The 27,643-nt window shown below is 38.4% G+C and overlaps 2 protein-coding genes across 7 annotated transcripts in view; one reads left to right on the plus strand and one right to left on the minus strand.

Annotated features, from left to right (window-relative positions):
* The first annotated feature begins 32 nt into the window (after positions 1 to 32).
* AKIRIN2 (akirin 2) lies at positions 33 to 19,760 on the plus strand. The gene is made up of 5 exons (XM_082406033.1): positions 33 to 822; positions 15,557 to 15,700; positions 17,509 to 17,658; positions 19,064 to 19,135; positions 19,413 to 19,760. Exons 1-5 carry the CDS (start codon positions 588 to 590, stop codon positions 19,421 to 19,423), a joined length of 612 nt encoding a protein of 203 aa, XP_082262159.1. The 5' UTR covers positions 33 to 587; the 3' UTR covers positions 19,424 to 19,760.
* Positions 19,761 to 20,510: 750 nt separating this feature from the next.
* Positions 20,511 to 27,643, minus strand: part of ORC3 (origin recognition complex subunit 3) — a 66,132-nt gene continuing 58,999 nt past the window's right edge. For 4 of the 6 annotated variants that reach the window (XM_082405939.1, XM_082405938.1, XM_082405937.1 and 1 more), the window contains 2 exons: positions 27,170 to 27,249; positions 26,233 to 26,679 (listed from right to left, as the gene is read on the minus strand). In XM_082405939.1, coding sequence (XP_082262065.1) covers positions 26,574 to 26,679; positions 27,170 to 27,249 — 186 coding nt within the window. In that variant the 3' untranslated portion in view covers positions 26,233 to 26,573. Of the gene's footprint in view, positions 21,943 to 26,232; positions 26,687 to 27,137; positions 27,250 to 27,643 lie in introns of those variants that run through there. The other 2 variants (XM_082405940.1, XM_082405941.1) reach the window with 2 other exon arrangements.

Here is a 27,643-nt window from a genome sequence, read left to right on the forward strand (position 1 = left end):
CGTTGTTATTGACGCCATATTGGGGCCGGCGGCGGGTGGAAGAGTCGTACAGTGGAGGGGGAAGCGGCTGGACGTGTTCGGTGGCGCTCCTGCCGCCGCCGCCGCCGCCACCGCCACCTCTCAATCCCGCCGCATCGACCGACGCTCTCTAGCTTCTGACGCTGCTCGGGCGTCTTAGGAGCCGCGTTGCAGCCTCACACCTCACGGGGCTGGTTTCGACTTCTGAGGGAGCCGGTCTCCGCGCAGGAGCGCCTCAGGCGCGGCGCAAAGCCCGAACGGACGGCGGGGGCGGCCGGAGCCTCTCCTGGGGGAGCCGCGCCTGAGGAGGCGGAAGAGCCCCCCCCACCCCCGACGCGGCTGGCGTGAGCCGCCGCCACCGCCCCTCCCGCCCTCGCCCCGGCCGGCCCGGGCCACTGCCCCTGCCGCGGAGGCAGCAGCGGCGGCGGCGGCTCTGCTCCCCTTGCCGGCGCTTCGCCACCCGCCTTTCCGCTCTTGAGCCGGTCGGTTAGGCTCTTTTCGGGGCCCCGCTCTGCCCCCCTTCCCTCGTCCTCCCCTCCCCGACCCAACACGAGCCCGGCGCCCCGGCCATGGCGTGCGGAGCCACTCTGAAACGGACTCTGGATTTCGACCCGCTGCTGAGCCCGGCGTCCCCGAAGCGGAGGCGATGTGCGCCATTGTCGGCGCCCACCTCGGCCGCCGCCTCCCCGTTGTCGGCCGCCGCGGCCACCGCAGCCTCCTTCTCGGCCGCCGCCGCCTCGCCGCAGAAGTATCTCCGAATGGAGCCATCTCCCTTCGGCGACGTCTCCTCCCGCCTCACCACAGGTGGGAATCGGCCCCGCGGCCGCCGTGGGGGGAGGGGGCGAGAGGACGGGGGGGGGCCCGAGCCGCGTCCGAGGGACTGGACTGCCGGACCGGCCCCCGGGCTTAGCGGAGCCCTCGGGCGACCACGACCACAGTCCTATTCACGAGCTCCTCCAGCCTTGGAGACACAATGGGAACGGCTTGGGGTGGGGGAGTCGGGAGCGGGGGGGTAGGGGCCGTGCCTCGTCGGGTATTGTGGGGAAGAGGAAGGTCCTTTTCTTTGCGCCGAGGGACCAGAATTGAGCGTTTCCGTAGTCTGGAGAGCCCAAGCGGAAATGATCAGAGAGGGTGCTACACGGAAATCTAGGCAAGCGAAGGGTCACGCGTTCACCCGACTCTCGGTGGCTGTCTCCCCGGCATCGATTGGTTGCACCTATCAAGTCTGGGACTGGGTGGTTGGAGGCGAGGCGGCAGCCCCTCCTCCCTTTCGGACATGGCTGATTTTAGTACGGAGGGGGTGGGGAGGGATGTCACTGGGGCGAGATCTAGGCCTGTCATTAATCACCCACAAGAACGCCACTTGGGCTGAGTCAAGACCTGTTTCCCTAGCAGGGTCAACAACAAAGAAACTGCTCTTCCTGAGTGCCGTAATCTGATCGCACTGTACGTCTAGACCTTGAGAAACTCGAACTTTTAATGAAAAGCAAATTGTATTGAAAATCGGGGCTGAGTAGTTGCTTTTAGTTGGAAGTGCTTTATTTCTGCCCGACAAAGTCTGTTGGGCGAAAAAGCCCAGGCCTTGGGAATAATAAATCAACCGAAGATTCCAGGGGACTTCAGACTATTTTTGCTTTTCATCTTGAGACATTTCCTGAAAGTGACTGTGGGGAACTACCTTTTGGCTGCTTTGTACTGCATGTGTGTGTCCATTTTTTTCTGTACTTTGAAAGTCCTTGTGTGCTCCTGGCACAGTCTTAAGATAGGTTTTTGTGGACTGGTAGTGTAAATGTTTCCTTTGTGTGTGTAGCCAGCAAAGGTTTCGTGTGTGTGAGCCTTTGGTAATAACATGATCTGTAGACAAAGCCTTTTCATAATTTGATTTACATGTTTCTTTATCGTTAGCTTAAAAAAAAAATCTGTGGGCAGTATTTACCTGCATTTGGTAACTTCCATCTGGAATTGACTTAGTTTTGGGCTTTTTTCAGGTCAGATTTTTAAAATATCCTTCCCCAAATATATGGGGAGAACCTCAAATGCCTAGGCTACCATTTTTTGCTATTGAAACAGTGTCAAGAATGAGCTCCTGGTGGTTAACGTTATTTTTAGAGTTTGTCTTTTTAGTGAAATGCTGTCATTGAAAGTTGAAATGATACTGTGGAGTCTGTACTTTATAAGGCCACTTAAAAATAGCTCTAGCTAACCAGCAGTAAATTTCATGGGGGGGGGTGTGAATTAATACATTGTTAGGTTTGGGAGTTAAAGTATATCTAAATGCTAAAATAGTTTTGAGCATATAAGGTAGGTCAGCTAGGGGCTATATTTGTTCTCACTTTAAAGGGAATTAATTCAGAAAGAATTGTGATCCTTTGCAAATTTGTCATTTCATTGATGTATTTGAAGTATTGGCTAATGCAGTTGGCTGCACATTATCTTACATTTCAGTTAAGTGGACTGTAATAGTAAAATGACTGGAATTATTGGAATCGTTTAAGCCTGCTGATTCAAATTGACATTTTCCAAAATATTGCTGTTTTGTTTTTCAAGGTGTTTTTGACATCTACTTGAAGTTTGATCATATCCTAACTCTAAAACCACACTCTGATATTTATTGAGTCTGTGAAAAGTTTTTTTTAGCTATTTCAGCTAGAGAAAAGCAGTTAAAATTGCATAACTTTTGAATTGCTAGAATTTACCTTTTTAACTATGATTTTGAATGACACTTTACATGTAATTTAATTTAGCCTTGTGTTTACATGGCCAGTTTTGGGCATGCTCAATGGTTCTTGTAATGGTTCTAGTAATCATGGTGTCATAATGGGAGCTGCAGTGTCGTGCAGGTATCAAAGAGCTTCCCAGTTTTCATGTCATCTAACTTGGAAATAATTTCCCCAAATACCTAATTTTTAGATTCCTATTTTAAAAGTGGTGATTCCTAAACTTTACAAGAGTGAATACCCATGTATCCTTAGCAGAAATAAGTAGCTGGGATTGGGAACGGAAAGCAACTTACCAAATTGAGATTGACTGGGGCTCTATGGAAGCTCTTTGTTTTCACTTCTGTGAGTTCAAATATAATTTAAACAATATACAACTAGACTACTGAAGTGAATTATTTTTCAGAGCATGTGCACAATTTATCATGATTTTATCATTGTTCTCTGGATATGTATATAGTGTTTTCTGATATGTAGTTGAAGTCATGTTGAGGCTTTACTAGTAGTTTCAGGAACTAGGACATCTGTTTTAAACCCTAGCTTTGTTTTTTGTTTTTGTTTTTGTTTTAGTCATCCCAGGAAGGTTATTCCAAAGTTTGACTTGATGACTGTTATTTAAATCAATATTTTTCAAACTAGTGCAACTTAATACCAGGAAAAATGAAAGAGCTGGCAAATAAATTTTATTGGAACACAGCCATGCTCATTCTTTTTTTTTTTTTTTAAAGTATTGTCCATGTCCCTTGCAGGCTACAATAGCGGGGTCGAGTAATTGTGACAGAGACTATATTTTCCCAAAGCTCAGATATTTACTGTCTGGTCCTTTTCAGAAAAAGTTTGCCCATCCCTGGTTGAGGTTGTCAGCAGTGAGGTCTGTAATAACCCCTGAATGTGGAAAAGGAAAAGTGAATGATAACAAGGTGTGTGGGAGGGTAACCATTGGCTGTGGTTGGGAAAATGAATGCCTCTCCTAGCTTCATTAGTACTCATCCTGGCAAGTTAGTTGAAAACAGATTCAGAGTGTTCTATCCTTGTCGATTGGTTTTTGAAACATCTCAGAATATTATCATTTAGCCAAAAGATTATCGTGACATTCCCAAGAACAAAATTATTTTAATAAAACCAAAATATTATACTTGTCAGTCAAATCCAAGACATTGTTATTCATAATTGTGTAGTGAATGAATGAGTGGTTGAGTGAAGTGATCCCTCTATGGACTCAACCTATTTGTGAGTTTGCTAGGCACCTTTATATACATTGTTTGACTTGTTACCATTGCTCTAGTCTGCCTTAGGAATTGAGTTGGATGAAGAGTTAAATTCCTTTGTAAAAACTCATTGTATTTGCTGGAAACTTGCCATCAAGAATGGAAATTGCAGCTTGTGAATGGGGAAGGGTTTACAGGAACTTAGATTGTTTTGTGGACATTGATACATGCCTGCAAATGGAGACACCAGCTGGCTTAAATGAAGTATAAATGGTTCTACACAAACAAATGAGATGTCTGTTGGAGGAGGCAACATTTCATTTCAGATGTCATTTATATTGAGCCAGAAGTGGTTTTAATATTTTGTGGTTATTTAGACAGCTGTTAAGTTGCTTCTAGTTTCTCAGTGGATTTGGCAAATAAACTGTTTTTAATGGTCTTTGTACTTTAAACCTGATATTTTATTTAGGACTGCATATGTAGCTGTATTTATTTAATAGTTGTATGAATTATGCATTTAATAATCATGTACATTTATAGCCATTAAAAGCAGCATGCAGTTGTATTCATTATTGAGCTATTTTGTTTTGAAAGTAGGAAAATGAAAGCCTATCTTGAGCACAGAAACACATTGGGTAAACATGGCTAGATCAGAGGACAGGGTTGTTAGCTCTCTTTAGGTGAAAATGCTCCTAGCCACCATGGTTGCCACAGAGACGTACACTAAGATGTAAAGGAGAATAATAAATTTCTTCAGTTTTCTTGAAGGGTTTTATAGGAAAGAGAATATATTGGGTATTATTCAGATAGGTCTTTCCTATGTGTTTAGATAGACCCAGGAAGACAGTGATAGAAATGCTTTTGTTTTGAAAGGTTGAGAATAAGAGATTCATTGGAATTGCCCAGTTTTGTGTTATTTTTCCTCTTTGAAAAGAAACCTTTGATTCATCTTCCATTTAAAGAAGAATGCAGTAATGATAGCATAGGTTAAGTTTGGACCTCTTGGATAGTTGGTTCATGAAACAAGATAATGAATGGTACTGGGGTTGGGTCTTCTCAAGTACTCATAAGTGAATTAACCAGCAACTTAATGGTCCTTGCAGTCTTTGCATTAACACTGTGCTAGTACTGTTGACTCACAGAATGTTCTCTATGCATATGTGAAACCACAGTGAATTTCTTGCCTTTGAGAAGACTACCTACAAGGGTGGAATACTTGTTCAAGCCTGTATGAACCATCTGCAGATGGTAAAGAGGTTTTCACAAATGAATCTAGTTTAAGAGATTCGTCTTCAATTTTACTGCTGAGCATAAGGATTCTAGAACTCAGCTTACCAATGTTTTACAACTTTCTAAACACCTGAGAAATGTGATGCATCAGTGGCAGTCTTGTAGCAAAGACCGTTAGTTAAAAGGAATGTCCCCTGGATTTTGAGGGGATAGATGGGACTTGTAGAGTTTGAAAATAACCCCAGAGGTATTCTTATCTGCCATCCTTTCCCTCTTAGTTAATGTCTTAACCACAAATAAAGTTTTAAAATATTAATTGAATGTATTTGTTGAATTAATCAAGCCTTGGCATCTCCCAAGGTTCTTAGAGACTCGGAAGTTTAAGGAAAAAAATACAATTTCATTTCTACTCCTCCTTCTGTACCACTTTTTCTTTTTAGATTGTTTTGTGACAATAAAGCCACAATATGTGACAACATGTATATTTTTTTAATTGTGACTCAAACAAATGAGTAGTAACAAGAAATACAGCATTTATTTAGTTTAAGACTTTGAACAATACTTTTTTGAGGTGCTTGAAGTCTACTTCTCAGTATTCCCTCATCTTTCTGGACAGTGATAAACATGGTTATGTGCGTTTCAGTATTTGAAATAGCCCATTTACAAGGATTTTACCATTTTCAGAGATTTGCTGGTTCGAAGAATTACATTTTTAAAGATTTTATGTGATTTTTAGGAGAAAATATTTTGTAATATGAAGTTCTGAGCTTTCATTTCTAAAGCGATTGAATGATTTAAGTTAAAACAATTTTTTTTGCATGATGAGAAGATACTGCAGTTATAATTGAGCAGGGAGAGAATGCTTGCAGGTAAATTAAAAATCTACTGTATGTCAAGTTGTCAGCTTTGATATTTATTTTCAGCCTTTTGATCAAAATTTTGCATTATGCCAGATTGTGTAATCTTTCTTGTGATGATAGGTTTTTTTGGGTAGTGGTAGTAGTGGTTTTTATCTTTCCAACGCTAGAAAAACAGCTCAGAATATGCTTGTAGTTTGTCTTGGAGTATAACTTTCTTCCTCCCTTTACAAATCGTAAGTTATTAATTTTTATCTGTCACAAATGTCATAGGCAGATCATCCTGAAGTATAAATGCTTTGCAACATTCTGATTTTATTAAAATGTGACCTTTTATTACTGTGATTTTTTTCAGTAATACAACCTTTGAGTTTGACTTAGTTTTTAATTTCTACATCTATTCATGTATCTGGATTTTCTCAGCATTATTAAAAAATCTAAATACTTCCTCTAGAAGTCACTTGTTCAAGCTTTTATGAACCTCATAAGTTTGAGTTCCAGATTCTATGCTGGTTAGGCAAAGAAAAGACAAAGTCTGTCCAGGGACTGACAGAGCTGCCACTGCTGATAACTTTTTAAAGCCAGCTAAACTTGAATAAAAATACCATAAACTTTATGCTTTATCAAAATACCTATTTTAATTCTTTGTGGACAGTTGTCCACATTAGCATTATTTTCACCTTTGGCAGCCTAAGCATTGAAATTGGTTTACTTAATTAAGTCACACTTTTACTATTGAAGTTTATGTATTGGCTGTTTCTGAAAGTGTTCTAGTCTGTGGTGTGCATTCTGACTTTGGTTTATTAGCATTTATCTTCATTTCCATTAATGTTAATTCTTAGAAAACTCCGTCTAAAGATCAAACTAAAGGGAGGAAGTTTGGAGGGAGGGACCTGGAAGAGTTGATTTTCTTTCTTTTGTTTCTTTAAAAAAAAAAAAATAGTATCATTGAACTGATGTAGCAATTGAAGAATAGAATGTGGAGTAGAATTTGAAAGATTGCAGAAAGCCAACTTTTCAAACATTACTTTCCTTGAACTTTGCCTTTTGTTACAGAAGATTGCCTTGTTCCTAGTGCTGATACATAATTCTCTGGAAGAAAAACTTGTCTAAGCAGTATAATTGGTTAAAAGTGTAGGAGGTTTTAGGTGGTTGTGACAGAACAGGGGAACCTGATCCATGGCCCAAGGTGAAATAGTACATTATCAGAAGCTGGTCTTGTAATCAGTCCTGTATGTGTGGTAATGCCGACCTACCAATTTAGAGTAATTCCTAACTTTGGAAACACCAATAAAACATGCTGGTTAGTTATAGATGCCTGTCCTCAGCAGGGGCTGTTTAGAGACACTTGAAGCATCCTTTTTATAAGTACCCGGATATAACATGAAAATTTCTTATAATTATTTTGTTACAGCCAGTGATTGCAATTGCAGGGCTCTAGGTAAATGAGAATTATGCTCCATTTTGGTCACTACCTTCTTAACAGTCATAGAGTTTGACGTTTCAGTGTATGAAGTATTAATAATACATGGCAGTGGATCCCTCTATTCTAAGTGACATCCTGCTTTTTAAGAATTCGCTCTCCTCATTGTGATACATTTTAATTTCAGGTACTTAGCGGAATATTGGCTAGGTGTACTAATACTGGAGAGGGTAGTAGATGTTAAGAGGTTAGGTCCTGAGATCAGGCTTGGGTTTACCTTCTTTCAGCTGTATGACCTTTCAGAAGACATTGAAGCAAAGCCTCATTTTCCTCATCTGTAAAATTACGCACATGATTATAGTAGTATCTGCCTCCTAGGGATGTTGTGAGAATTAAGAGCATTTCTTGTCCCTGAGTGCTGGAGATAGTTACAGTAGGGCAACTTCAAACAGGACTTTTTACATTGTCCATCAGTCCTGCCATTTTTCAGTGAATAACCATGCCTTTTACTTCACAGAAAAAATAGAGGCCATCAAATGGTAGCTTCTTCATTTTTCCCAGTACCAACACTACCAATGTTTGTGCCTATGTTTTTTTTGTATCATTGAGGAAGATTAAATGAGATAGTGAGGGAAGGATCCCACTTCTCTCCAAAGGAACCTTATCCTCTGATTTTTATCTCTCAACCAGATCTTTGCTTTTGGCTTTAAATATGGTCAGGCTTCTCATTATAAAGTAAATGAAACATCCTCATTTTCCTCCAGCAGTCATCCAGATTTCTCCACTTCAAAACCAAATTCAAAGAGCTTTCAGGTAGTCTACTTGCTTCCATTTCTTTGGCTCTCAACTTACTCCTAGTATATTTGTATCTCAGACAGCTCTTGTCAAGCCACTGATGACTTGCATGGCACACAATCAATCAATCCTCATCTTGTTTGACCTTTCTTATTACAGCATTCGCACTGCTGACACTCCCTTCTTTTTGAAATACCTTTTGTATTTTAACCTTCTGCGATAGCACTGTTTTCTTCCACTTCTCCAGCTGCTTCTCAAGCTGCTTTTTGTCTTCATCTGGCCATAAACTTAGGAGTTCTTTAGTTCTAGGTTCAGCTCCATTCCTGTCTAGCTTAATAGCTCCCTGAGTGATCACATGCATGCTCCTGACTTCCTACAGGTGACTTTCTAATTTATATCTTTAGTTCAGGCCGTTCCTCTCAGGTCCAGCCATGGGAAGTTTAGACTTTTTATTGTCATACCTTCCCAGAAGGCTTTCTTTGCCCAGAAGTCAGAATTTTCTCGAAATCTGTTGACTTTTAAGTATTCACAACTAAGTTACAAAATACATGGGATAAACAAAAGATGTCTGTAGGTTTCCAATCAGTGTCTTCTGGCGTGAGAGACAGTCTTACTTGCTCTTTTTAAAGCAGACAGAATGGAAAAGCAAATGCGTTTGTCTACTTTCAATCACATAATGAATATAAAATTCATATAAATGAATCAATATATGTATGTTACTGTCATGTAATGAATCTCTTTAAGTAGGTCCAAGTTTAAATTGATTTACAGAATATTTTCCTGCTTGGGGGGGTGGTATGTCTGTCTCCGAACGACAAAAGCCATCCAGGTGAGAGTGGCAAAATGAATTAGATCATCCTTAATATTTTGGTACTTGTAATAATCTCTGCTGTTACTGCTTTCCTTCTCTTCCCCTCCATTTCGTGGCATGTCCAATAATACATAAACCAAGCACTTTTTTTTTTAATTGCCACAGTAGAGGAGTTACTATTTTAAGCAGGGGATAGAAATTTAAATGCCCATAGTTCAGGCAAGTAATAAAAATGAGTGAATGAGGTGAGGACTTGTGAATTCCAATCTTGCTCCTGGCCTGCAGTATCACCTGGAAACTCAATAGAAATGCCTAACTCAGTCTCCGTCCCTCATATTCTTCATTTTAACAAAATCCCCAGGTGGTTTGCGTGTGCAAAGCTTTAGAAGCACTTGAGAACTTAAGCCCAAAAGGTAGCAGCCGCTCTTCAGCTGAATTTTGCCACATAGTCCAATACCTCCTCACCACTCCCCCCCAACAGCAGTAGCCAAAAATCTGACTTTTAATGTAAAATCACCCAACTTTTAAATGTTGGCCACATTGTTTTAAAAAGAAAGTATTCAGGCCAGACATGTCTTTGGGTTCCATTTAGCTCCTAAATCATCAGTTTGCAGCCACTGGTTTCCAGGTGTGCTGTATCTCGATATTTATGTGCATATGTGTGGTTTGGGTGTCCTAATGTGTGTTAGGGTTTGTTCTTTAGCTTGATTGTGCTGCCCTACAGTCCTCCTCAAGGAGTCTGCTCTCTGTCCTTCCAAACCTTACCTTGTTTTGATGGCCCATGGTTAATTGGAATAGAAGCTGAAACTTGCCTTGGCACTGAATGTTTTCTGTAGCTTGCATATTTGGGTTTTGGATTTTGGATGGTTCAGTTTCCCCCTTCTCTTCACCATTTACTTCTTTTTTTTTTGTTCTTATTACTTGGTGTTTTCCTAGCTTGTAAGCTATTTGAGAAGACATTTGCAGATAGTAAAGAAGTAAACAACAACAGCAGCATGGTTAACATATATCCCTTTAGAATCTAGTGTAATATAAAATAGAGGTATGAAACTTCTTGGATATCAGGGAGGAGCTACCTGCTGATTGAGCGTTGTTGGACTCCTTGCATTAGTGACTCCCACTGCGCAGTTATTTTGTAATTTATACTTCAACCTGAAGGATTTTAATAAATTGAGCCATTTATTTCAAGTAAGTAATCATTGGCTACTGTAGTTCCAGTGAAATAATAGAATTTGACCTGTAGTAATTATAGTTATTTCTCCTCTTGTAGGAGATAAATGAATGCCTCTTATACAGTAAAATATTATGTAATGTAAATTTAGAATCTCAGCCAGTTGCTTTTAAAGTACTGTAGCCAATATCCTAGTGTTTATATAATTGTGTGTAGCTATATTATGCTTACTAGGATTCATGGTAATCCAAATAGAAGTTAAAACTGTAGATACAACTTAACAATCTTGTGTTAAAAATTTGGTTCCAGGTTCCTTTGACATAGCAATAATTTTGAAGTAAATTTAAAATGGCATCAGCTCATTCTTTTTAGTTACATAGCTCTTGGCTGGATAAGAACATTGTCCTTAAGTTTCCCTCAAGGAGTCCATAAGAACTGTGTTAGTTTCTGATCAGATGATCTGGGAGAATAGCTGAATTACAAAGGTGGGTCTCCATAGCAACTCTGAATTCTGTGTGTTTTAATTTATAAAGTAGACATGGCAATGTCTGTGTAGTTCTGAGCGCTAGATTTGGTCTGTTATTTTATTTGGAACAGTTTCCGTTTTAGGTCTTAATGGCTACTGCAGGTTTTCTGTACTTAATTGTGTACAGATTTTTCATTTTATTTGTGTTCCTCCCTAGCACTGACAGGCTTTCAAGATATATTTCATTTTTAATCCCATTGTTTGAGTTAAATCTGGATGAACTTTTACCTTGTTTTTTTTTTTTTTTTAAATACGAAGCAACTTTCACAGAAGCGATCATTTATTTTTTTATATTTATTTTTTTATATTTATTTTTTATTTCTGGCTGTGTTGGGTCTTCGTTTCGCGCGAGGGCTTTCTCTAGTTGCGGCAAGTGGGGGCCACTCTTCATCGCTGTGCGCGGGCCTCTCACTATCGCGGCCTCTCTTGTTGCGGAGCACAGGCTCCAGACGCGCAGGCTCAGTAGTCGTGGCTCACGGGCCCAGTTGCTCCGCGGCATGTGGGATCTTCCCAGACCAGGGCTTGAACCCGTGTCCCCTGCATTAGCAGGCTTTTACCTTGTTTGTTTTCAAAGGTACTCCATAGAGAAATTAGCATATTAGGTGATAATAAAGGGGTTTTACACAACTGAACTTAAAACTGTTAACGAAGCCTTACTGTTTGATCTAGTAATTATGTCAGTAGGAAAACAGGAAGTCCATCCATACAAGTCTGGAGCAAAAAGTTTAGTTTCACATATCACCAAGTTTTAGACATCTTATGGTTATGGACTCTAGAGAGATACTTGACAAACCCTCACCCCCCATCCCCCATTTTGTGGTTCTCCTTTAAACACATTTCTGGTTGCTTTTTAATTCCATTTTCCCTTTGCTCTCAGTCCCATCTTGATGCTGTTTCTCTTACCATTATCAACTCAGTTATTTTTTTTATCCCGTCAACTTTCTCCTGCTTATATTGTTGACCTTGTTCTTTGTGACCAGGGTTTTTCAAGTAATCATTGGCAACAAAGATGCGTAAACAGGCTTTATTGCCTCAGGCCAGGCCTTTCTTTTCTTTTCACATTTACCTAGGTTTTTTTGTTTATATGTATTTTTTAATATTCCAAAGGAATAAGTGCTGGCTCACTGACAGTCTGCCTATTACGGAGGAGAATTTTATTAGCATTCTCAATGGTATTTACTGATTTGAGAATGCAAATGTCATTAGTCATAAATTTGCTAATTCTGACCTGCACTTAACCTAGTACAGTGCAAGAAACTCTTACAAGTATTTTACAGTTAACCTTTGAACAGTGTGGGCTTGAACTGACAGGTCAATAGTAAATACTATAGTACTTCACCATCCAAAGGTGGTTAAATCCAAGGATGTGGAACCTCGCCGACGTGGAGGAACCGTACTCTTGGATACAGGGGCCAACTACAAGTTAATGTGGATTTTCAACTGGGGAAGAGTCTGCACCCCAAATCCCCATGTTGTTCAGGGATTGACCGTATAGTACAAGGGTGATGTAGTTTTAAGGATTTTGAAAAGGGATATACCACAACCATTTGTAGTGTAGATTGTCGTGAAAATAACTCCATATTTTGCTCCAAGTGATTTGCTGCAAATTTAATCTTTGCTTCATAAGCCAAATATGAAGTCTGCATGATTAAAACTGATAATGTTAGTGAAGCTTTATTTGACTTTCTTTAATGGACTGGTAAATTTTTTTGGCAACACCATGTCAGAAGTTATGTGTACTTGGAATAAAATGTCACATTCTAGTTTGATAAGAGATGGCTAGATTTAAGTAGTTTAAGACTAAGTAGACATAGGTACTTTATTGATGTCTGGAAGGCCTTTATCCACCTGGCATGGAAGCAACTAAAGTTGGCCAAATATGTAGGTTGAGCTTAAAATGTGAATTGTGGAATATTGAATTTGGGGAGATTTCTTGGTTATTAGCTTCAAAACTGCATATACCTCTGAACCAAGAGAACATGAACTTGAAGCTTGTAGTTAGCTTTTTGCTACTTTGAACATTGAGGGTTTTGGTCAAGTTAAATTGGACCATTCACTTCATAACGTTGTTGATCACATGTTACCAGTATTAGGGCATCTGAGGGCATAGTGAGGCTTAGATGACATAGTTGTATCATAATAGATATAAAAAGCAGTGCAGTAGCATTCGAAATTCTTCAGCTCTAACTGACAGTAATCAAGTGTTGGCAAAGATGTGGAGAAGCTGGAACTCATACATTGCTGGTGGGAATGCAAAATGTACAGTTACTCTGGAAAATGGTTTGGCAGTTTCTTACAAAGTAGAGCTATGCACTTACCATATAATCAGGCCATCCAGTTCCACTCCTAGGTATTTACTCAAGAGAAATGAAAATTTGTCCACCTATAGACTTGTACTTGAATATTCATAATAGCCCCCAATTGGAAACAATCCAAATGTCCACTAAAAGGAGAACAGTTAAGTTGTGATGTATACACAATGGAATACTAATTAATAAAAAGGAATTACGGTTTGATGCAACATCATGTATGAATCTCAAAAGCATTTTGCTAAGTGAAAGAAGGCAAAAATCTACACTCTTTTAGAAAAGACAAAACTATAATGACAGCGGATAAGTAGCAGTGGTGTTGGTAAAGGTGGTGAATAGGAATATGAGAGAACTTTTGGGGGGTGATAAAGTTCATTATTGTGGTTGTGGTGGTTCCAGGACTATGTATGCACTTGTCAGAACTCATCAAACTACATTTAAATTGGTGAATTCATTTGTAAGTTATGCCTTACAGTTCCTGTGCTTGTAATGATGTCTCTTATTAAGTATTAGATGGTATGGCGATTTTATAAAGCTACGTTATGTTAATCCTAGGCTAGATCTTGTTTGAGACTTTCAGATGAACAAATTGAGTCTGTTACAACTATTCTTTTGGTACATCTTAGTTGTACTTTGATTTTGTGAAGCAAAAGGAAGAATAATTTGTGTGGTGATCAAAGAATAAGTCACACAAAAGAGGTTAAGATTAAGTTACTTTGTGCTAATATATTTGAACTCTTTGGTTGTGAATAAACTTTAGGATGCTTTGAATGACACTTTTGATGAGGATGATGGTAGCTTTGAACATAAAATGATAAATGAGTGAAGCTTGCTATGAGATCGAAACATCATTACTTTAGAAACCTTTTAGAATATCGCTACTGAAAGAGTTGTTATTTAAGAAAAATGAGGATATGTGTGCCTGACCTGGTTGGTATAGAATGTTGCACTAGTTTTATTGGTCACCTGTGAATCTTAGGAAGCCTGTTTCTATCAAGGTGCTTAACTGTTCAATAGACAGCCATTTTATTTCACACTGGTAACTTTGTTTTTAAATTATAAACAATTTCACATAAATGGAAAAGGAGTGAACATGACCATGTTTAATATAAACAAATGTTAACATTCTGAAAAATATTAAATACATTCACACAACCATCCTGAGGTTAGTTATTCCAGTGTGTGAGTTCGCATTCATGTGTATGTAAACAGATTTGTTTACACACAACATTTACATAAATGGAATCTTCACTGGATATATCTTTTGCAGCTTTTTATTTTTTAATTGATTTCTAATTATCAATACAATAATGAAACTGGCAGAATCTAAATTCTTATGGGACTGATTGATGTCCCCTCAGTCTTATCTCTCAAAAGCCCTAAAAGTCCTTACTGGGAAATAAAGTGAAAAGAGAGATGAGAAGTATATACCTAAAAAACAAAAACAAAAACAAAAAAACCTCTAGTATTAAATTTTTTAAAAAGGATTGTTTTCATCTTACATAAATTTTTAGCCTTCAATTGAGTTTCATTTCATTTTGAAATTGCATCATTGAATTGTTAAAATTATACTCCATTATATTTATGAAACATTTTATTGCCTGTTATTTCTGTTTTGGATTGGGATTAATAAACTTCTTGGGATGTAGTTTTCATGTGGATAACCTATTAATTTAGGAACTATGGTGGTGGTGAGAAAGTGTTTGGAGGGGAGTGGAAACCTCAGGGAGGGATTTTCTGGAGAGGCTAAATGATAACTATTTTGAATTAGAAATCTTCTAAAATGTATCATACTGGCCTAAAGGATATGTTCCTTATACTTTTTTATTCCTGGTTTGGTTGAAGATAATGGCACCTGTGGTGTAGTGGTTCTTAATTGAGTATCTGTTACGTACCAATCACTTTACATGGGTTTTTACCCCAAAGATTCAGAACAGTACTTTGCTGCTAATGCTGTAATATTCATCAATTCTGTTGAGCTTAATATTAATGGCTATATGGCCATTTAATGTATGATGATTTTTTAGTTCACATCTACTCTGTCATTTTGCTTACCTGCTACTGTCACTTCTCACTGGTGTGTGACTGTATTTACATAGTCCTTCCTGCTTCTAATTATTTATGGTCTTAGAAAAACCTGTTAGTTTAATAGTTATGTGTGTGGTGAATAAATGACCTTTGAGTTTGGTACTCTTCAGAATCTGAGTTAAATACGTGTTTCAGTTCACAGACTCCCTTATCTTTACGTTGAATGAAAACCTTATTTTTTACTAGTCAGTGCTGAGAATGAATGGTACTGTAGAATAGCTGGATTCCAGGTGTTGTGTATGTGCTATTTCTGAATGAGTGTCCCCATTATGCTGAAACTAATTCCTCCCAGAACATAAGTTTTCTAGATATTATTTGAAGAGAATATTTTTGGTAGAACCCAACCTATTTTTTTTTAACTTGAAAGTTTATATCTTGCCAAATTTTGACTTTTTTCTTTTAGAACAAATTCTGTACAACATAAAACAAGAGTATAAGCGCATGCAGAAGAGAAGACATTTAGAAACTAGTTTCCAACAGACAGATCCATGTTGTACTTCTGATGCACAGCCACAGGCATTTCTCCTCAGCGGACCAGCTTCACCAGGTAATAACAGACTTACTAAGTAACATTTCCTTTCACTTATTATGGGAAAAAGTAATACAAGTTGCCTTCGGTCATCAAGCTCCTATTTCTCCCCTTGATTAAAAAAAAAACATACGAATTATTCATGATCTCTTAAAAATATGGTACAAAAGTAATAGCCACCTGGATTCTCATGACTCAAAGGCAACCACCTGTATATAGTATCTCCTAAGTGGACTTCCCCATAAATGCTATGATTTGTAGCCTCCATTAAAAAAAAAAAAAAAAAAAGATATAGCCACATGTTTCTCTATTAGGTATAGATGTACCTTGCCATGGCTGAATACGATGCCATTTTATGGATTTCCCATAATTATTTAATAATGATAGATAGACTCAGAATTTCTGCTATTACAGTATTTACAAAAATGTCCCTGAACATATACCCTCACATACTTTTGTTTTAGGATAGTCCCTAAAGGTTGATAATTTTGATCCTATATCGGTTTTTTCCCTGCCTCTTGTTGGAGAGAATAGTTTGCAAATACACTTTTTAAAATTTAAGATGTAAAACTCAGGGCTGTTTGAAGTGAAGGGAAAGTAAAACTTCTTACTAAAGAAGAGCCATCAAAAATGGTTCTTACTTTAGTAAAGTTCTCAGCAAAAATAGTTTTTTGTGTGACAGTAGTTGCCTGCTTGCCTTGCCTTCCCTTCCCTCCCAGCAGGGATAGGAAAACCAGGCAGAACAAGAAAACAAACATTCACAGGCTATAAAACAGTCAAATAAAATTAGATAAGGAAACATGAAATTGTTCAGAACTAAATTCTGCAGTATTCCTGCCAATTTGGTGGGCCAGGTATAAGTGGGTGAAACTTGGTAAGGGGAGGTGAGGGTAAGACAAGACTCTACCCTCAGCGGGAACCAAGCCCATCATAATTCATCACTTTACTTCTTACAAGATCAGTGAACTGGCAGTCTCAACTAACAAAGCTGCGAATTTGAAAGTAAATAAAGGTAGAGCCTTACTTTTTAGTAGCTGTGGACTGAAGCTGGTATAGTTTATTCTTATATACCAGAATACAAGGATTCTGGTATTCTGTTACAGCTTGTTGGTAGACACAGCACAAAAAAACATTTTTTTTTTTTTGGACATACTGGTCCCAGCCATGCAAGTTATAAGGAGCAAGTGAAAAGAGGAATTGGGGCAGATAAACAGGACAAACAATTGATAGCAAATGTGTGTATTTGTACGTGTCTAGAATACTTGCAGCAGTGTTACCGTGGATGACTATCATAATCCTGAGTTCGCAAAGATTAATTTCAGATGTTCTTTTCAAGAAAAGAGGAATGTTTTTGGAAAATCAAAGTGCCTTAAGTAATACTTTTAAGAGGAATGCATTCTGAAGAAATCTATCTAAGTGGCTGCTACATTAATATTTAAGGATGCTGAACCGTGAAATTTAATGTTGAATATTAGGGATATATTCTCAGTATTTCTTTTTATAAAGTCTCTTCTAGCTAATATCATTAATTTAAAAACAAAAATTTAAGTTTTGTATCTTGTCACATTGTCTCCACTCATCTTCACACTTTTTTCCCCCTTATATTTGATGGCATACATCTTGCTGTGTTCTTCCAAAGCCATAAGCTGATAGGATTAAACCTGTTTTAAGACTAAGGAGATGCTGTGCTAAAAACTGATAGAAAAATGCTTTTATTGATATATGGGCATTGAAAACATCCAAGTGAAACCTCCTCAGTTAGATGATGCTTTCTGTGACGGCTCTAAATCTGGTGCGGTTTTTGTTGTTGTTCATGTTGTACATAGGGACTCCATCAGCAACCTCCTCACCATTAAAAAAAGAACAGCCCTTATTCACTCTACGGCAGGTTGGGATGATCTGTGAACGTTTATTGAAAGAGCGTGAAGAGAAAGTTCGAGAAGAGTATGAAGAAATATTGAACACAAAACTTGCAGGTATGAGATGAGTTTTAGAGTCTCCCAGAAACTCATCCTAAGAAATGCATTCAAAAAAAAAAAGAAATGCATTCTTTCCCACATACACTTCACATCAGTTAAATTACCCTTTCTATACACGGGTACAGGGTATTTTCTAAGAACCAGAGAATTTCAATTCAAGAAAGGAAATGAACTTACCTATAGCTCACGGTCCTCCTTAGTGACCTTAAGAAGTAGTATGTTAGCCATGGAGATCAGCAGCAGTATTAGGGAACTAGATTTTTCTTTTGGTATACCCTGTGCTTTGGCTGTTTACTTAGCTCAATTTGGTTGTGGGTTTTTTGACTTTGTATCTTTCATGATAATTTTGCCATCAGTTCTGGACACTTGAAGTAATCTAACTGGCACTGTGTACCTAATTTTAGAGTATCAAGCTGCTGCGGTCTTCTTTAAATTATCCCAAAAACTATTTTTTTCCCATAAAATTTGGTAATTTAAGTGTAGTAAATATATTATGTATGGTAACTTAATCAGAATTTCCCCCCAGATTTTTTTTTTTTTAATTTTTTTTAATTAATTAATTAATTTATTTAAATATGGCTGTGTTGGGTCTTCGTTTCTGTGTGAGAGCTTTCTCTAGTTGCGGCAAGTGGGGGCCACTCTTCATCGCGGTGCGCGGGCCTCTCACTATCGCGGCCTCTCTTGTTGCTGAGCACAGGCTCCAGACGCGCAGGCTCAGTAGCTGTGGCTCACGGGCCTAGTTGCTCCGCGGCATGTGGGATCTTCCCAGACCAGGGCTCGAACCCGTGTCCCCTGCATTGGCAGGCAGATTCTCAACCACTGCGCCACCAGGGAAGCCCTCCCCCCAGATTTTTAAGCCACAGATTTTTACTGGATATTGATATTGTAAACTTCTTGATTAAGGAGTTAAATCAGTCAAGGTGCTAATATAGGTAAGAGAATTTGCTTAGTTATGTAACATCTTTTTCTGTGGCACCTGATTAGGTTACAGGTGGATGTATCATATATTTTGGATGTATGGATGTATCATATATTTTGCTACGCTTTTGTTGTCCTGTTTCCCCTCATTGCAGTAAGTTGCCATTCACAGACTACTTATAATAACTTTCAGAGGAGAAAGATATCTTTTTTTTCAAGCCCTTTAAATTTAATAGGTTAAGAAATAAGCCCCACCCAGCCTATACATGAGGTTGTGTGATTTGAACAAATGTAGGTTTCCTGACTAAGCTCCATGCTCTTTCCATTTGATAAGCTATTATTACTGAGGTTTTGTGTCTGATTAAGTGCCAGCTTAGAATTGTCTCACTATATATATTGGACTTTTCAGTTTGTGTAGCTCTAATATATTAGAGAAGAGGGCATTTTTGCAAATCATGTAATTGATGTTTATCTTTATTTATAGAACAATATGATGCATTTGTGAAGTTCACGCATGATCAAATAATGCGACGATATGGAGAACAGCCTGCTAGTTGTAAGTATTTCATCTTTAAACCAAAAACAAGACAGTCTTTTACGGAGAAGACGTTTGTTATAATTATAGTTTATTATAATTATCTTCATACCCAAGAAGAGACTTTAACAGAAAATCATGGAGAAAAAGTTTGGAGAGAAATAGGCAGCAAAACTTTACTAAGGCTTACTTTTGGTTACTTAAATACCTAGGGGCAAATATATTAGGGATGAAGATTTGGCATGTGTTTAAATTTTGACCTGAACTTAGCACTAATTTTCCTTTTTTCTCCCTTTAGATGTTTCATGAATCATGTTTTCTGCATTTGTGGGCTGCCTTGTTCCTTGTTGAGTTGTTGCAAGAGGTCCCAGTTATGACATGCAGCAATGCCAACACCCCCTGTGAATACAGGTTGTTTCAAGTTTTCATCAGTGGCAACCACTCCTAGGCAGCAACCGGTTTTGGAAATTTCCTTGATGTCAGTACCACCCGGATGTGGACCTTTGCTACCTGTATTAATGCCAGTGGCCTCATTTGCTGTATCATTACAATTTGGCTTCTTATATTAATGTTTGGAAAGGATTAAAGCTGGTATTCTAAGAACATGCCGTTCACTGGTTGTGTAAATAAAACTGTAGAATGACAATTCAGATGAAGTTAGTGTGATTTTAATTGTGCACTACAACCAAGCTGTAACCAGTTATTAATAATGTAGAGTGTAATCCCAGGACATTATTAAGCAAATAGCCTTCAGTGCTTCCTGTGAAATAGTGAAGGAGGAGGGCATTTCTGTACTCCAGGACTTCTTGGGGTTTCAGAATGGGTTTATATGATTCCCCCCCACCCTTTTTTGGTAGTTTTTATTTATTCTATCAGTCTTTTTAACAAATGTTTATGGCTGCATTTTTTTCCCAGTGTATCATTGTTTTACTGCCCTTGTAGTACTGGAATTTAGTTGGAAGAATAAAACATTTACTTCTAATCTGCTTGTTTTTAATGTACAGATGGGTAGTATTTGAATAAAGCCAGTGTTTTAAATGTAAGCATTGTCCAGGGATCAGTGAAGTTAATAAGATTTCAAAATCAGTCTTTTCACATACCAAATAATCTAAGATTTGAGTGCTATTTTCACAAACTGAGTTCTGACTCCAAAGTGTTTCTCTTCTAACTGCATGATAGGTTAAATAATAGGTCAGTTTTAACAACTGTAGAATTTTTACTTTTATTTTTTAATTTATTTATGGCTGTGTTGGGTCTTCGTTTCTGTGCGAGGGCTTTCTCTAGTTGCGGCAAGCGGGGGCCACTCTTCATCGAGGTGCACGGGCCTCTCACTATCGCGGCCTCTCTTGTTGCGGAGCACAGGCTCCAGACGCGCAGGCTCAGTAGTTGTGGCTCACGGGCCCAGCTGCTCCGTGGCATGTGGGATCTTCCCAGACCAGGGCTCGAACCCGTGTCCCCTGCACTGGCAGGCAGACTCTCAACCACTGTGCCACCAGGGAAGCCCAAGAATTTTTACCTTTTTTAAAGGACATTATATGAAAGCATGATTCAGCACATCTAATTCCCTTTCCATACATGCTTTCCAAACACAGCTTTCCTATAATGAAGTGAGCAAAAATACTTAAGTGAATTCTTTTGTTAAATTCTATTAACATGTTTCTACTAATTAAGTCATAAATATACTGGGACATAAATATTTATAATTGACCTAATTAGTGGAATACACAAAAAGAATTTTTCCCCTTTTTAACTTTAGTGATTATATTTCACCAATTCTTTCTTTAAAACAAGGCCAAAAAGTGGTATAGGGCTTTCACAAGATCCCCAGGTAATTCATATGCCCATTAAGTGCCTGAGAAACATTGGTATAGTGCAGGGTGGCCTTAAGTAGGGTGGATAATTCTACTTGGTTTTAATGGACTCATTCTCAACCTCAGCATTGCTGACAATTTGGGCCAGATTGGTTCTTTGTTGTGGGGAGACTTATCTTGTGTGTTGTAGGAGGTTCAGCAGCATTTCTGGCCTCAACCACTAGATGCCAATAGCACCCTCCCCCAGTTGTGACAACCAAAAAAATGTGCCTCCAGATACTGACAGATGTCCGGGGTAGGGGAAGAAAACAGTCCCCAGCCGAGAACCGCTGGTATAGTGGGACAGCATTTCAGAATGCAAGCAGTAAGTTAAGACGTGGAGGAGGGGGGCAGAGCAACTGTAAACATGCTTTATCCCTTCTCACCCCAAAATGACGAACATTCTTTTATATAATAAGCATGTGTGAATTTTTATGTAGATTTAAATTTATAAAAGAGCTGGTTTTTATATTTAGAGGGCAAGATATGCTAAAAGGAAATCAGTGCTGGCAATCTGAATGGAGCCACAAGTAATATGTTTTCATTCTAGATTCAGCTTTGATCAAGAACAAAATTTCCTCCATAGCCAAGTTTCTGCTGTCCACCTTAGCAAAATGTCCTAGCTCATAGGCTCCTTACTGATTTTAAGTAGTGTGTGAGGTAATTTCAGAAAATAAAAAATGCAGGCAACTTCTTGGACTTAGTTAATCCAAGATTTAGATGGACCCAGTAGGTGGTGATTAGTGCAAATCACCAGCCGCACTTTGAGTTCCCAAAGAGCCCTGAAACTGCTTCTAGTAAGTAAGTATCTACAGAATTTAGTGTGCTAACAGTCATCTTATTCTTTTCTTTTACAGTAAAAGGCAGTGCTGGTGTGCTGCTGTACTCAGGTTACTGTAATGTGTTCAGTAAGTCACTATTAACAAGGCACATCACCAGGTATAGTTCTTTGTATTAGGAAAAACAGGCACAGGCAATCTGAAAAAAATAAAGATTCTAGGTAAAAATATCAAAGCTATCTTTGGCCTATGGCAAGACCTTATATCCCTACAGAAAATGGTTTCCAAATGAGACACTGATTGCATGAGCAGTATTAACTGGGGTGCTTTCCCAGGTTCTACCCACAGAGACTGCTTTAGAAGACTAAAGAAGTGGGGAGGGAAGACTTGGAATCTGTTTAAATATGCTCCCCCGCTGATCCAAGCAGCTAGGGTTGGAAATGACTATACAATATTTGCCTTGTTAGGGTTCTCTTTACTCCCTTACTTCACAATTATACAGTAATCGGTGTTAATAAGTGAATATCCTGCTCAAGCACCTAATGAGCTTGTCCTTGTCTACTCATTGGTAGGGCTCCAGCAATTCTCTGCTCCTGCCTCTGCCCTAGGTGAGGAGCATTAGCTCATTCAAAGACAGGGCCAGCAGTCCTCTCCTGCCTCCATTTCCTTTCTCTGTACTAGATCATTCCCATAAGCATAATAAACATGCTATTAAGTCTTTTGATCTTATAATCCCTCTCTAGCTATTACCTATTTTTCTGTTCTATAACCTTTAAAGCAGAACTCAAGAATTTTCTAAATTTCCAATCTTCTCCTCCCCCCCTCCTTTTGTCACCAAATTTTTTTATTAGGAAAAAAAATCAAAACATAAAAGCTGAAAGATTGGTCCAACGATCCACTTAAAGGGAACAATTATTTTGCCATATTTGCTTTATATGCTTTGTATTTTTATTTTATTTGCTTTATATTTTTAACTGCTTCAAAGAACGTATACATGATGCATCTAAGAACAAGGGGTTTCTCCTACATAACTTCAATAACATTATCCCACTTAAAGTAATGCTTCCCTAATTTAACATCTAGTCCATATTCAGATTTTCCCATTTGTCCTCAAAATGTCTTTTGCAGCTTTCTCGCTAAAGCAGGATTCAATCAAGATTCTGACTTTCTGGAACAACTAGGCCTGTTTTGTTGAATGTTTCTTTGTCATTAATTAATCAATGTCATTAATTTAAACTTTTCTATCCCTTTGCACTTACTGTAAACTGGAAGTTAGGTCTAAAGCATTTATTAGTTTCAGGTTAAACCTTTTGTATAAGAGGATGCTATGATCTCTGCAGTGTATCACACAAAGTATGGCGCTGTGTGATAAGTATGGACTAGTGATAAGTTTAGACACTTGTTAGGTCATCTGGTAGGTGATGGCTACCAGGCTTAGTCTTCACTATTCAACCACTCAGTCACCAATATATTCCACATTGCTAAATCTAATCAACATTTGACCTTAAAACACTTTGTTCAGTTGGCTTGCAAGGTACTAACCACACTTGCCTGATTCTCCTCCCATTACTGGCTGCTGGCCCAGTCTTCCTGTCTCTGAACTTTAAAACATAACCAGAGTTTGACCCTGGGCTCCTTGCCCCCTCTGCTCATACTCACTTTGGTGATCTCATCTAATCCTAAAGATGGTTATATTCGCATCCCTGTGTGACCTTTCCACCTGGATATCTAATGAGAGGTCTGAAGACGTCCGTCCAAAACCAAACTCCTTGTTTTTGCCTCTTAAACTTCTCCTCAGCTAATGGCATCTCCATTCAGAAGTTTCTCAGCCAAAAAACAGCCCTGAATTCCTCACATCCTTCATCCGATCTTGGATCCATCTAAAATCTCACCATCTACTATTACTCTCATTGACATTTGTGTCTTGCTTGGATGATTTCAGTGACCTCCAAGTTGGTCTTTGTTTTGCCTTATTTGCGTCTCCTCACCTATTCCAGTCTATTCTCATAGCAGTCAGTGATCCCTTAAAGGTCTCAGTCTTACTTAGATGGCTTCCCACCTACAGACGTTAAGGACTTTACAGTGGTCTACAGGGCCGTAACTTACCTGCCCTCCACCCCACCCCGCTCAGTTTTGAGTTTCCCTCTTGCTCACTGCGTGTCCCACACTGGCCACCTTTGCTGTTCCTCCAGTGCAGCTTGCATACTGCCCTTAGGACCTCTGTTATTGCTGTTCTCTGTGTACGATGCACTTCTTCCATAAAACTTCATGGCTAAATCTTTTTGTTCAAACATCATCTCAGGCCTGTTCTGACCACTGTTTAAAATTGCAGCATGACGTCCTGCTTCTTTTTGCTGTTTGTTTTTTTTTGTTTTGTTTTTTCTGTAATATACTATATAATTAATCGTTGTACTCCCTTTGCTAGAATGGCATGAGGGCAAAGATCTGTGCTCACTGAAGTATCACAAGTGCCCGCAACAGTGCCTGGCACATGGTATGCGCTCAATAAATACTTTGTGAAAAAATTTCAAACTACTTCAACAGTTTGAAATTTTCAAACATTTCAGATTAGTATTTCATTAAATGCAAGATTTAGCGCATCAGAATATCCCATTTGTAAGTTTTTACAGTATTAAGGAATGGACATAATTAAGCTGACACTTTATAGGCTGGCTTGAGGGTTTTGTGCTCCATTAATGGCTACCACAAATGAGCTTCATGTTTCAATTTTACAGCTTTTTGAATATTTACAAAACAGTTTCCATCCTGCTACTCCCTTACCTAATCTTTAAGTAGATAGTAAGAAAAATCAAAGTGGTTCAGTGCCTGACATGCATTTAGATAAGCTGAATTCAACTAAGTGCCTAGCAAAAGAAAAAGGAAGCAGGGCTGAGAGCCCTCAAGTGCCTCAGACTGACGTAAATCTGCTGGGTCTGTGTGAGGCCAGTTCCTCTGTACCTTACAGTGTAAGCATTTTGTCAAAAGGAATGGTTTCTAAACACAATTTTATCTGACGCTCATCTGCACCATTTGAAAGCTGAGGAAATTGCATTGTAGATACTGATGGTGTCTTCACGTTAATCAGACATGGAGTATGCTGATTGCCTCACTTAGACAATAGGTGGAAAATCCTTAAAATCATCCACACATTCTTTCCCTAGATTTTACCAACCATAGTCAAAAATGAAACACATGATCGAGGGCACCTCTGATTGGAGGGGAATGGCTAGAGAATATTGAGAAAAAACAGTGACCTAGCTGCTGTTAAGATAAATCGTGGAAAACTTCACACGGTAGAAATCTGTTCTCTGCTCTGATCATGAGCACTGGCAGAGGCTCTGATCCATGCCCTCATTCAGGGACCCCTAGATGACAGAGGCTCTGCCTTTAACACATGGATTCCAAGGTGTCAAAAGCCTCTTATTTGTCCAGTTTCTTCCTTATTGGTGGTGGTGTTTGTGTTTACATATCATAAATTCCTTACTTTCCAAGTTGACAGCCCTTTGTGCATATGTACATGTTTTTAAATTCTGCTGAATAAGAAATCCTTGCATCTTTTAGATGAAGACAGTAAGACTTTTAATCTATCTGAACTAATGCTACTCTGGTAATTGTCTCAAAGCTTTGTAGGGCTAGACACTTTCTGCTCTGGCTTGCAATTATTTCTGGTACCTTGGGATTTACCTTTCTTTTTAACCCTGGCAACATTCTGATGATTTGTTTTGGAGTATATTTCATCTAGCACTTTTAGTTTTTGGAGCGGGAAGTGGGGAAGGGAGCATTTATCCGTTAATGTCATCTCGGCCCACCCTGTTGCCAGAGGGCTAAGATGCCCTTTATACTCAAAATACCTCCTTTACACTCCAGAATTAATGAAGTTTAAGTTATATATTAAGTTTGTTTATATTAAATTTTAAAACAGTTATACATTAAATTTGTCCTCAAAGCACACACACACAAAAAGACCTGCAAGTACACAGTTCTAAGGTTTGCAACTAAAACAGTCTTCACTGAATTTGGACTTTTTTTCTCCTGGTCATATTTGCATGGTAATTTTGGTATGTTAGTGAGTATACTTAAAGACACATCCCAGAATTCTCTTGGAAATAGAATATTAAATAATGAACTTGAGGTCTCTTTGTTTCATTGTCTTGATGAGTTCTTGTCATGGAAGAGATTCAGATGTCATTTCATCTGAGTCTTAAAAGGTTGATGTGATTTGTAAAGGCCTTAGAGGCTCTAAGACTCCATGACGGGTCATCCTTAAGTAGAATATTTACTGCCTTTAAGCATGAAGCCAAACAACTTGGGACTTAATTTTAAGTTGTAAGACTAAAGGAAATGGGGCAGCAGAGGCAGTTTTAGAACCTCTGTAGTCACGAGGAGAAACCTCTAGAATGTTCATCTTATTACATAATTTACTAAAGTGAGGAATGCCAGTGCAAGAAACTGCGAGAGCAGGAATAAGTACTATTAAATCAAATGCATATTAATAGATACTCCTAGACAAAGGAATTTATTACATTTATACATTATGTATGTTCAAGAACAATTTATTCATAATTTCTTAATGACTGAAAATTGCAGTGATACTCTGAGAGAGGTTCTACTTGCAATGTTAGCATGTTACTTGTTGGATTCTAAAGTACTCCAAAGGTGCTTTGATACATTCCTGATAGGGATTAACAGTCTACTTTTCTGTTTAAACATCACACAGGGATTACACATTATTCTTCTTCCCAAGCAATCTTCCTCTACCGGTGTGTAAATATGATTGGTCTCCTTTTTCTTAAGCTAAATGCTATCTTTCTGGCTTCACTCATTTGCTTTCTAGCAGCCTCCCCATGTTAGCCTTGCCACATGGTCAGTCTTCTGTTTGGTAGGCTTTATAAATCCTAAAAGTTCTAGCTCAGAAACAGCTCTAATAAACCGAGCACTGGAGGCTATAGCTAAGGAAATTCACTGTGTACTTCTGACAAAAAAGGGTTAAAATCTCAATGTTAAAACATTATTTAGTAAACTGAATACATACTACTAAATTAAACTAAAACCCTAACTGGAAAACATTAAATGTAATTAGACTCTACTGTCAATAAGACACGAATGGAAAAGTGTGTAACACTTGTCTGGTTCTCATTTTTCACAGAGTATGAAAACTGCTTCCCTGCCAACTTCTTAAAGTATATTAATAACCTCAGAAAAATAGAGAATTCAATAATGACCATTTTTGGTGAATTTTGGAACATGACCTTTATATAAGTTTTTAGACCAAATAGTTTAGATTTGGGCCATTTTAAATTCGGAATAAGTATTTAGAAACAAGTTACTCTGGGATGGTATGGTTAAATCTCTAATGTAGATCTGGAGAAACTATAAACTATTCTGTATGCTTACTTGGACACTGTAGAATTGATTTTAAAGGATACTGGATAATTTCATTCCTTTCTTCTGAGGTTACAGAATTTGCATCCATTTTTTCAGCAGCTGTCACAACTGTTGCAAAGGCCTTTTGAGAGATAGGACAAAAGAAGATAAAAATCTCTGCCACTGCCAAACATCTTTTATTGCACTTGATGGCTCTGTATTTAAGCCAGGTCAAGCACTGCTGCTGCTGGTAGTTGACACATTTTTAAAAATTATACCAAATTTCAGAGTCTCAAAACTACATTGATGATCACTATAAGTAAGTACACAAAAACAGAAATATAGATCAATGGTACAGGATAGAAAGCCCAGAGGTAAACCCACCCACATATGGTCACCTAATTTACGACAAAGGAGGCAAGAACATACAAGAGGCTGAAGACAGCCTCTTCAATAAGTGGTGCTAGGAAAACTGGACAGCTACATGTAAAAGAATGAAATTAGAACACTCCCTAACACCATACACAAAAATAAAC

Source organism: Balaenoptera borealis (assembly GCF_965194805.1).
Source record: "Balaenoptera borealis genome assembly, chromosome: 9".
Classification (NCBI taxonomy): Eukaryota; Metazoa; Chordata; class Mammalia; order Artiodactyla; family Balaenopteridae; genus Balaenoptera; species Balaenoptera borealis.

Excerpts from the sequence above, each read along its gene's own strand:
- AKIRIN2 (XM_082406033.1), top strand. The coding sequence starts at position 588 with ATGGCGTGCGGAGCCACTCTGAAACGGACTCTGGATTTCGACCCGCTG. Across the intron at positions 15,701-17,508 it reads CAGCGGACCAGCTTCACCAG|GGACTCCATCAGCAACCTCC; the intron begins GTAATAACAGAC and ends TGTTGTACATAG. Across the intron at positions 17,659-19,063 it reads ATTGAACACAAAACTTGCAG|AACAATATGATGCATTTGTG; the intron begins GTATGAGATGAG and ends CTTTATTTATAG.